The 12,402-nt window shown below is 39.2% G+C and overlaps 2 protein-coding genes across 2 annotated transcripts in view; both read right to left on the bottom strand.

Moving 5' to 3' along the window:
* LOC101081161 (olfactory receptor 51H1-like) overlaps positions 1-12,402 on the bottom strand; it is a 309,613-nt gene that overhangs the window by 78,157 nt on the left and 219,054 nt on the right. The gene's annotated exons all lie outside the window — the stretch shown is intronic.
* LOC101080657 (olfactory receptor 51F2) lies at positions 1,260-2,824 on the bottom strand. The gene has a single exon (XM_011286584.4). The coding sequence runs from the start codon at positions 2,502-2,504 to the stop codon at positions 1,557-1,559; it is 948 nt and encodes a 315-aa protein (XP_011284886.2). The 5' UTR covers positions 2,505-2,824; the 3' UTR covers positions 1,260-1,556.

The following is a 12,402-nucleotide window of genomic DNA, read 5'->3' as shown; positions in this document are numbered from 1 at the left end:
ATAATAAGCAACCAAACATACCATTATGCTCTTTTTTGATTAAAGTATGAGATTATTGGGGTAAGATGATTAATGGAATTCTGGGCAAATTTTGTCTCCAAGTGAGCCCAGTGATTTTCATACCTGTGCTTATTCTCCAGGTTCCTAAGTATATAATTGGTTATATTACATTTATGAGCTGGGAAAACTCTCATCTGTGAAGTTTGCACCATTATTGTAGGGAAGACAAAGTACAAAGTCAAAACAAGCACAAGTAAAGTTTATGAATAGTTGTCCCAGGATCCCATGACACTTATCACTGATATATAGATGCTCTCCATTAATTCACATTCATGGCCTCACTGAAGGTTTCTGATACGTTAATGGAAAAGAAGGAAAATATTCAGGCTCGGTTCATGGATGGATTAGTGGGCAAGTTGGCACTAACCAGAAGTAGAATACAGTAGCACAATAGCTTCACATATGGGAGGCCACAAAAAAAAAAAAAAAAAAAAAAAAAAAAAAAAAAAAAGAGTGCTGAAGGAAAATCCCCTTAATGGACAGTGCCCTTAGTTCTTAACTTCATGTAAAAAGAGAGGTTGTCTGAGGTATGTGGATATACATGGACTTCTGTACTTTGCTGAAGGGCTTGGATAGCTGGCCAGTGAATGGAACTAGCAAACTTAAAAGAAAAGAGATAAGGTAGTCTGTAGAAGATGTATATGAAATACATATTGAAGTAGACATATTGCATCTCATGCTAATATCCACAAAACAGTACCCATCTCAGAGGAGGAACTCAACAATCAGAAAGAAAGAACCTATGTGTAAATATCAGCAAGATTTGGCTATATACTTCTGATTCAGAGGGCCCACAGATAGAGTAATAATGGCAGAGATAAGGATAAAGAAAGAGCCAAGAGTATGAGTTCCCTCTTACCAACGCTAATCTTAGGAGAACTGTATAATCCTCACTCCTGGGTTTAGTAACGTTATTACCAACTTTTAATGTTCAGCTAACAGCAGTAGGAACTGATCCTGAGCACTTGATATGACATTTTGTATGTGCATTAGATATACTCCTACACATAATAGAGGGTAAAAGAGCTACCTATATATTATCCAATGTTGAATTACATTGATATGTTTATAAGATTCACTCTATAGAATGGCTATTTTTGTAGTTAATCAAGAATTTTAAGAAGAAAAACATCAAATTATAAATTGTCTTTTTTATATCATTTAGAAAAGAACAATTGGTTTATTAACAAAGTTTCCTACATTAAATCTGGACTTATCGTATGCAGCTGAATGAACATTTTATTCAGGACACATAGTACTTGCACATATGAATAGTTGTTTACATACATATCTCACTTTACATTGAAAATGAAACAAAATTTAGGCAACATTAATGTGGAATTACTGACAAGGAAACTAAGCAAATATCACACAACCTGTAAGTTGCATAGTTTAGGTTGTTGAAAGCACATGTAGGCCATTTGGGGATAATTACACCATTCTACCAAGGCATTCATTCATAAATGGCTTTGTCTCTACTCTGAGATTACTAATGATTAGATTTGTTGCTTCTGAATTAAGACCTTGACAATAGCCTTTCGAATCTGCTTAGTCTTCACACTGTAGATGATAGGGTTGAGCACAGGAGGGATGAGAAGGAAGACATTGGCCATGATGGTGTGGACAAACAGAGGTGCTGAATGGCCATAGCGATGGACAAGAGACAAGCTGATGAGAGGGATGTAGAAGATGGCAACAGCGCTGATGTGGGATATGCAGGTGTTGAAGGCTTTTTGCCGCCCCTCAGAGGAGGCAATGTTGAGAACAGATCGAATGATCAGGACATAGGAGATCAAGATGCAAGGACAATCAAACCCCGTCGTGGAAAAAAGTGCAAACAGACCAAGGATGCTGTTGATTCTGTTGTCTGTGCATGAGAGTTGAATGAGATCGACATGGTAGCAGTAAGAATGTGAGAGGGCCACAGCACGGCAGAAGGACAGCCTCTTGACAAAGAGCACCACTGGTAACATTACAGCAACGTTCCTTATCAACATGCTTATCCCAATCTGGGCAATCCTGGCATTGGTGAGGATGGTGGCATATCTCAGTGGATCACAGATGGCTACAAAACGGTCAAAGGCCATGGCCAATAGAACCCCAGACTCCATGAAAGTAAATCCATGGAGAAAGAACATCTGGGCAATGCAGGCATTTAAGGTGATTTCGCGAGCTTCAAACCAGAAAACACCAAGGGTAGTAGGAAGTGTGCACAGGGATAAGCTCAGGTCGATGGCTGAAAGCATAGAGAGGAAATAATACATGGGCTCATGGAGGTTCTGCTCACGGAGGACCACAAATAGGATCATGCTGTTCCCAGAGAGGGCGATGACATACAGGAGACAAAAAGGGATGGAGACCCAGACCTGGGCTGCTCTCAGGCCTGGGATACCCGTCAGGAAGAAGGTCAGAAGTTGAGCATTGGTATTATTGAGGACCAACATAATTAGGGACTGAGAAGACAGGGATATTTGAATAACTGAACATAATATAAATAATAAATATATAGCTCATCACTTAGAACATCTTTCTGGCACTCTCACATTCACTGAGTTACTATTGCTGTACTTTAGGTTTTTTATGAGCTTGCTAGTACTGGAAGCCTCTCTCCATGCTTCTCCTCATTTATTGAAGAGAGAAGATTTCCTGAATTATTCCACATCTAATTTTTCTTAAATCTATAGTTCTCTTTGATGACAACAAACATCACAATGAAGTCATCCCTTCCTCTCAACGTTCCCAGTAGAACACTTAAACAATATGATGAGAAAATTGGTTTCTAATATTTTTTACTGAAGTATAATTAACATACAGTGTTATAGTAGTGTCAGCTGTACAATACAATAATATAATGGTTTGAAGTATTTTTTGAAAATAAATTACTAATCCTGAAATAAAGCACTGAAAAATCAAGTCACATTTGAAATGTGGATATTATTTTTTTTCCTGGGAAATATACAGAAGAATGCCAAAGACAACCCCAAGACACACATGTTTATATATGTGATTACAAGGTGGTCCAAAGAACCATCCTAACAAAAAAATTGTAACTCCCATTTGTTGAAAGTTCTATGTGTTATTTGACATTTTATATGCATCATGTAATTTCATCCATACACCAACTCTAGGAGGTAGAACATAAACTAAGACTCAAAAATAAATCTCCTAAGGTTATCTTTATAAAGTACTAATTGTTGAGAGAAACCATATACATAATTAAGGTAGATGAAGAAGGAAGGAAGGAAGGAAGGAAGGAAGGAAGGAAGGAAGGAAGGAAAGAAAGAAAGAAAGAAAGAAAGAAAGAAAGAAAGAAAGAAAGAAAGAAAGAAAAGGAAGGAGGAAAAATTAAGAGATAGAGGACAGGAAGGGAGGAAAGGAGGAAGAAAGACAGAGGGAGAGAGAAAGATAAACCTTGCCATTATTTTAACATAGTGCAGTAAGCACTACATTTTGATAAATAGCACAGGCTGCTCCTAAAACACAAAGAACCTTAATAGCCATCATTTCTTGAACACATACTATGTGCCAAATGCAATCATCTTCATATCCATAATCTCATCCAATCATCACAACTATCCAATGAGGTATAAAAAGTTTTCATTCCTAATATTTTTATTAGGATACCGATGTTTAAAGTGATTAAGTAATTTTCCCCAAATAATACAGTTAGACAGTAGAAAAGCTGAAGTCAGAATCTGCATATAAGACTCCAATTCCTTCATTCAATAAGGCTGAGGAATGCATAGGAGGAATCTCTAAACCAGTCTGACAAATGTCCCTGGCAAAAATTTTTCAAATTTGTACCTCCCAGAGACACATTTTGGTCAATGTAGCATCTCTGGAGTAGAGTCTTAAGTTTCAGGTGTTAATTCTCTATGAATTATGTAAATACAAAGCTCTTCAGACTTCTGGGGAAAAGAATCTCATTGATGGTCTGTGTGCACAAAGGGCCAGAGAATCAGGTGTTGAGGCTACACCCACTATGGAAAACAACAGTAAAATAGAATTGCCAGATTTGGTTACTAATTTTTTTTAAAGCTTATTTATTTATTTTCAGAGAGACAGTGAGAGTGAATGGGGGTAGGGGCAGAGACACATGGAGAGAGAATCCCAAGCAGTCTCCACACCATCAGCACAGAACCAGATGCAGGGCTCAAACTCACAAACCGTAAGATCATGACCTGAGCAGAAATCAAGAGTCAGATACTTAACTGATTAAGCCACCCAGGAGCCCTTGATTGACTCATTTTTGTGATCCTTTCATTTATCCTTTCATTTACCTATTATGCTAAGGATACTTTCTTTCTGGGAATTGTCTCTCCTCACGTACTGGCACTAATCTCTATTACTTTTCTCCCACCACTCAGCAATTTCTCTCTCCAGCTTCCCACTCCCCACCCAAAGAACCTTAACTTTGAAATCCTTCAGGAATCTGCATTTTGCCCATTCTCAAGTCATTTAAATTATCTTGCCCATTCTCACAGTTTCATCTTTCATTTATTTAATGAAAAATTTCAAATAATATCTGATGGCAGCTGTGGTTTCCAAGTTCTTGAAGATAGATGTTCCTTCTGAACATTGCCATATGGATTGCTCATGCGTAAATCAAATTCAGTATGTTCAAAACCAAACTGACCATTTTCCCCTATTCTTAATCCTTTATATTCTGAATAAAGCTTATAATTTTCACAAAATTAACCAATTCTCTAAATCATAACTCTGGGAGTTGCCCTGTATGTTTACATCTTTCCCAATCACCAAGTCCCTTCTGCTCAAACTCTAAAGACTTTCTCCTTCCACCTCTTCTTTATTTAAGCACAAAATAATCTCTTTCAGATCTTCATGCTGTCTAACCATGCGTATTAAATTAACCTACAAATAATAATAACGTATTATAAATATAAAATGACAAGGGCTCCAAAGCAATAACAACATCCATTTATTAAGCATCTTCTCTATGCCAGAAAAATAAAAACAAGAAAACAATCCTTTAGACTGAATAAAAATGAGAAAGGCACATATGAGAATCTATAAAAGAAGTCACTGGAGTGTAATGTGTAGTCTGAATAACATCAATTTATTAGAAAACAAGGGTGTAAACTATTATTTTTAAAATTTTTTCAATATTAGATGCTAGGAAAATATTTAAATAAATGTGAAAGAAGAAGAAATTAATAAAGATTAAGAGCACAAATGAATGAGTTAACTATAAAACCAAAGTTGATTACTTAAAAAGAAAATATATGGGGCATCTGGGTGGCTCAGTCAGTTAAGCATCCGACTTTGGATGTCATGATCTCACAGTTTGTGGGTTTGAGCCCTGCATCAGATTTTGTGCTGACAGATCAGAGCCTGGAGTCTGTTTCAGATTCTGTGTCTCCCTCTCTCCCTGCCCCTCCCCTGATTGTGTTCTCTCTCTCTCTCTCTTTCAAAAATAAATAAACATTTAAAAAAAGCCAAAAAGAAAATATATGAACTTATTTAAAAGTGGTCAAGAAAATTTTAGAGAAAGCATGATTAACAGCATAAGAAATGGAAAAGAAAACAAAAGGATAGAGAAATAAAATTTTAAATATAATGGTTTAAGGATGCATAAGTATAACAATATATTGGGTAACAGATATAAAATTGACTTTATATAAAAACATCAATCACCAATTTAGCCCAAGAAATCAAATCCAACAGAAATGGCAATGATGGAGGTAGGGAAGATGGCGGCTTAGGAGGACGCTGGGCTCACTGCGCATCCTGCTGATCACTTAGATTCCACTTACACCTGCCTAACTAACCCAGAAAACCACCAGAAGACTAGCAGAATGGAGTCTCTGGAGCCAAGCACAGATGACAGGCCCACGAAAGAGGGTAGGAAGGGTGGAGAGGTAGTGCGCCCTGCACGGACTGGCGGGAAGGGAGCCAGGGTGGAAGGGCACCTGCCACCAAGCAGAGCCCCGGAGTCTGGCTTGCAAAAGCAGACGGGCCGGACAGAGTGTGTTCCAACAGCAAGCTTGACTTAGCAACTGGGAGGTCACAAGTAAACAGCTCTGCTCGGAAAGCAGGAAGGCTGGAGGATAAAGGGAGGGAGAGTTGCTGAGCCCCTGGACAACAGAGCTCAGTTTGGCGGGGAACAGAGGGGTTCACCAGAGCCATCTCCCTCGCCAATCCCCCAGCCAAAATCCCAAGGGAACCGGTTCCTGCCAGGGAACTTGCTTGCTCCACACAAACACCCAACGCTGTGCTTCTGCGGAGCCACCCCTCTGGCAGCAGGTCTGCCACAGGGCCCTCCTGAAGTGGATCACCTAAGGAGAAGCGATCTAAGCCTGCCCCTCCTGCCCCTGTGCACCTTGCCGATCCACCCCAGCTAATATGCCAGATCCCCAGCACCACAAGCCTAGCAGTGTGCAAGTAGCCCAGACGGGCCACGCCACCCCACAGTGAATCCCGCCCCTAGGAGAGGGGAAGAGAAGGCACACACCAATCTGACTGTGGCCCCAGCGGTGGGCTGGGGGTAGACATCAGGTCTGACTGCAGCCCCGCCCACCAAAGCAGTTATTCAAGACAGCACGGGGGAAGTGCCCCCCAGTCCCGCACCACTCCAGGGACTATCCAAAATGACCAAACAGAAGAATTCCCCTCAAAAGAATCTCCAGGAAATAACAACAGCCAATGAATGATCAAAAAGGGTTTAAATAATATAACAGAAAGTGAATTTAGAATAATAGTCATAAAATTAATCACTGGGCTTGAAAACAGTATAGAGGACAGCAGAGAATCTCTTGCTACAGAGATCAAGGGACTAAGGAACAGTCACGAGGAGCTGAAAACGCTTTAAACAAAATGCAAAATAAAATGGAAACGACAACGGCTCGGATTGAAGAAGCAGAGGAGAGAATAGGTGAACTATAAGATAAAGTTATGGAAAAAGAGGAAGCTAAAAAAAGAGAAATACAAAAATCCAGGAGTATGAGGGGAAAATTAGAGAACTAAGTGATACACTAAAAAGAAATAATATACGCATAATTGGTATCCCAGAGGAGGAAGAGAGAGGGAAAGGTGCTGAAGGTGTACTTGAAGAAATAATAGCTGAGAACTTCCCTGAACTGAGGAAGGAAAAGGGCATTGAAATCCAAGAGGCACAGAGAACTCCCTTCAGACGTAACTTGAATCGATCTTCTGCACGACATATCATAGTCAAACTGGCAAAATACAAGGATAAAGAGAAAATTCTGAAAGCAACAGGGATAAACGTGCCCTAACTTATAAAGGGAGACCTATAAGACTCGTGACTGATCTCTCTTTTGAAACTTGGCAGGCCAGAAAGGATTGGCACAAGATCTTCCATGTATTGAACAGAAAAAATATGCAGCCGAGAATCCTTTATCCAGCAAGTCTGTCATTTAGAATAGAAGGAGAGATAAAGGTCTTCCCAAACAAACAAAAACTGAAGGAATTTGTCACCACTAAACCATCCCTACAAGAGATCCTAAGGGGGATCCTGTGAGACAAAGTACCAGAGAAATCACTACAAACATAAAACATACAGACATCACAATGACTCTAAACCCGTATCTTTCTATAATAACACTGAATGTAAATGGATTAAATGCGCCAACCAAAAGACATAGGGTATCAGAATGGATAAAAAAACAAGACCCATCTATTTGCTGTCTACAAGAGACTCATTTTAGATATGAGGACACTTTTAGATTGAGAGCGAGGGCATGGAGAACTATTTATCATGCTACTGGAAGCCAAAAGAAAGCTGGAGTAGCCATACTTAGATCAGACAAACTAGACTTTAAATTAAAGGCTGTAACAAGAGATGAAGAAGGGCATTATATAATAATTACAGGGTCTATCCATCAAGAAGAGCTAACAATTATAAATGTCTATGCACTGAATACCGGAGCCCCCAAATATATAAAACAATTACTCACAAACACAAGCAACCTTATTGATAAGAATGTGGTAATTGCAGGGGACTTAAACACCCCACTTACAGAAATGGATACATCATCTAGACACACGGTCAATAAAGAAACAAGGGCCCTGAATGACACATTGGATCAGATGGACTTGACAGATATATTTAGAACTCTGCATCCCAAAGCAACAGAATATACTTTCTTCTCGAGTGCACATGGAACATTCTCCAAGATAGATCATATACTGGGTCACAAAACAGCCCTTCATAAGTTTACAAGAATTGAACCACAATGCCATGAAGCTTGAAATCAACCACAGGAAAAAGTCTGGAAAACCTCCAAAAGCATGGAGGCTAAAGAACACCCGACTAAAGAATGAATTGGTCAACCAGGAAATTAGACAAGAAATTTAAAAATATATGGAAACAAACGAAAATGAAAATACAACAATCCAAACGCTTTGGGACGCAGCGAAGGCAGTCCTGAGAGGAAAATGCATTGGAATCCAGGCCTATCTCAGGAAACAAGAAAAATCCCAAATACAAAATCTAACAGCACACCTAAAGGAACTAGAAGCAGAACAGCAAAGGCAGCCTAAACCCAGCAGAAGAAGAGAAATAATAAAGATCAGAGCAGAAATAAACAATATAGAATCTAAAAACACTGTAGAGCAGATCAACGAAACCAAGAGTTGGTTTTTTGAAAAAATAAACAAAATTGACAAACCTCTAGCCAGGCTTCTCAAAAAGAAAAGGGAGATGACCCAAATAGATAAAATCATGAATGAAAATGGAATTATTACAACCAATCCCTCAGAGATCCAAACAATTATCAGGGAATACTATGAAAAATTATATGCCAACAAATTGGACAACCTGGAAGAAATGGACAAATTCCTGAACACGCACATTCTTCCAAAACTCAATCAGGAGGAAATAGAAAGCTTGAACAGACCCATAACCAGCGAAGAAATTGAATTGGTTATCAAAAATCTCCCAACAAATAAGAGTGCAGGACCAGATGGCTTCCCAGGGGAGTTCTACCAGACGTTTAAAGCAGAGATAATACCTATCCTTCTCAAGCTATTCCAAGCAATAGAAAGGGAAGGAAAACTTCCAGACTCATTCTATGAAGCCAGTATTACTTTGATTCTTAAACCAGACAGAGACCCAGTAAAAAAAGAGAACTACAGGCCAATATCCCTGATGAATATGGATGCAAAAATTCTCAATAAGATACTAGCAAATCGAATTCAACGGCATATAAAAAGAATTATTCACCATGATCAAGTGGGATTCATTCCTGGGATGCAGGGCTGGTTCAACATTCGCAAATCAATCAACGTGATACATCACATGAATAAAAGAAAAGAGAAGAACCATATGATCCTGTCAATCGATGCAGGAAAGGCCTTTGACAAAATCCAGCACCCTTTCTTAATAAAAACCCTTGAGAAAGTCGGGATAGAAGGAACATACTTAAAGACCATAAAAGCCATTTATGAAAAGCCCACAGCTAACATCATCCTCAACGGGGAAAAACTGAGAGCTTTTTCCCTGAGATCAGGAACATGACAGGGATGCCCACTCTCACCGCTGCTGTTTAACATAGTGCTGGAAGTTCTAGCATCAGCAATCAGACAACAAAAGGAAATCAAAGGCATCCAAATTGGCAAAGATGAAGTCAAGCTTTCGCTTTTTGCAGATGACATGATATTATACATGGAAAATCCGATAGACTCCACCAAAAGTCTGCTAGAACTGATACAGGAATTCAGTAAAGTTGCAGGATACAAAATCAATGTACAGAAATAAGTTGCATTCTTATACACTAACAATGAAGCAACAGAAAGACAAAGAAAGAAACTGATCCCATTCACAATTACACCAAGAAGCATAAAATACCTAGGAATAAAACTAACCAAAGATGTAAAAGATCTGTATGCTGAAAACTATAGAAATCTTATGAAGGTAATTGAAGAAGATGTAAAGAAATGGAAAAACATTCCCTGCTCATGGATTGGAAGAATAAATATTGTCAAAATGTCAATACTACCCAAAGCTATCTACACATTCAATGCAACCCCAATCAAAATTGCACCAGCATTCTTCTCGAAACTAGAACAAGGAATTCTAAAATTCATATGGAAACACAAAAGGCCCCGAATAGCCAAAGTAATTTTGAAGAAGAAGACCAAAGCAGGAGGCATCACAATCCCAGACTTTAGCCTCTACTACAAAGCTGTCATCATCAAGACAGCGTGGTATTGGCACAAAAACAGACACATAGACCAATGGAATAGAATAGAAACCCCACAACTAGACCCACAAACGTATGGCCAACTAATCTTTGACAAAGCAGGAAAGAACATCCAATGGAAAAAACACAGTCTCTTTAACAAATGGTGTGGGGAGAACTGGACAGCAACATGCAGAAGGTTGAAACTAGACCACTTTCTCACACCATTCACAAAAATAAACTCAAAATGGATAAAGGACCTGAATGTGAGACAGGAAACCATCAAAACCCTAGAGGAGAAAGCAGGAAAAGACCTCTCTGACCTCAGCCATAGCAATCTCTTACTCGACACATCCCCAAAGGCAAGGGAATTAAAAGCAAAAGTGAATTACTGGGACCTTATGAAGATAAAAAGCTTCTGCACAGCAAAGGAAACAACCAACAAAACTAAAAGGCAACCAACGGAATGGGAAAAGATATTTGAAAATGACATATCGGACAAAGGGCTAGTATTCAAAATCTATAAAGAGCTCACCAAACTCCACACCCAAAAAACAAATAACCCAGTGAAGAAATGGGCAGAAAACATGAATAGACACTTCTCTAAAGAAGACATCCGGATGGCCAACAGGCACATGAAAAGATGTTCAACGTCGCTCCTTATCAGGGAAATACAAATCAAAACCACACTCAGGTATCACCTCACGCCAGTCAGAGTGGCCAAAATGAACAAATCAGGAGACTATAGATGCTGGAGAGGATGTGGAGAAACGGGAACCCTCTTGCACTGTTGGTGGGAATGCAAACTGGTGCAGCTGCTCTGGAAAGCAGTGTGGAGGTTCCTCAGAAAATTAAAAATAGACCTACCCTATGACCCAGCAATAGCACTGCTAGGAACTTATCCAAGGGATACAGGAGTACTGATGCATAGGGGCACTTGTACCCCAATGTTTATAGCAGGACTCTCAACAATAGCCAAATTATGGAAAGAGCCTAAATGTCCATCAACTGATGAATGGATAAAGAAATTGTGGTTTATATACACAATGGAATACTACGTGGCAATGAGAAAGAATGAGATCTGGCCTTTTGTAGCAACATGGATGGAACAGGAGAGTGTGTTGCTAAATGAAATAAGCCATACAGAGAAAGACAGATACCATATGGTTTCACTCTTATGTGGATCCTGAGAAACTTAACAGAAACCCATGGGGGGAGGGGAAGAAAAAAAAAAAGAGGTTAGAGTGGGAGACAGCCAAAGCATAAGAGACTCTTAAAAACTGAGAACAAACTGAGGGTTGATGGGGGGTGGGAGAGAGGGGAGGGTGGGTGATGGGTATTGAGGAGGGCACCTTTTGGGATGAGCACTGGGTGTTGTATGGAACCAATTTGACAATAAATTTCATATATTAAAAAAATAAATAAATAAAATAAAATAAAATAAAATATTCAGTATCAGATAAAAAAAAGATTAAAAGCTTCTGCACAGCAAAGGAAACAACCTACAAAACTAAAAGGCAACCAACAGAATGGGGAAAGATATTCGCAAATGACATATCAGACAAAGGGCTAGTATCCAAAATCTATAAAGAGCTCACCAAACTCCACGCCCGAAAAACAAATAATCCAGTGAAGAAATGGGCAGAAAATGAATAGACACTTCTCTAAAGAAGACATCTGGATGGCACATGAAAAGATGCTCAACGTCGCTCCTTATCAGGCAAATACAAATCAAAACCACACTCAGATATCACCTCACGCCAGTCAGTGGCCAAAATGAACAAATCAGGAAACTATAGATGCTGGAGAGGATGTGGAGAAACGGGAACCCTCTTGCACTGTTGGTGGGAATGCAAACTGGTGCAGCCACTCTGGAAAACAGTGTGGAGGTTCCTCAGAAAATTAAAAATAGACCTACCCTATGACCCAGCAATAGCACTGCTAGGAATTTATCCAAGGGATACAGGAGTACTGATGCATAGGGGCACTTGTACCCCAATGTTCTACAGCACTCTCAACAATAGCCAAATTATGGAAAGAGCCTAAATGTCCATCAACTGATGAATGGATAAAGAAATTGTGTTTATATACACAATGGAGTACTACAGGGCAATGAGAAAGAATGAAATATGGGCCTTTGTAGCAACGTGGATGGAACTGGATAGTGTTATGCTAAGTGAAA

Source organism: Felis catus, chromosome D1 (assembly GCF_018350175.1).
Source record: "Felis catus isolate Fca126 chromosome D1, F.catus_Fca126_mat1.0, whole genome shotgun sequence".
Lineage (NCBI taxonomy): Eukaryota > Metazoa > Chordata > Mammalia > Carnivora > Felidae > Felis > Felis catus.
The sequence above is the reverse complement of the archived record's forward strand: the minus strand, read 5'-3'. Positions and strand labels throughout refer to the sequence as shown.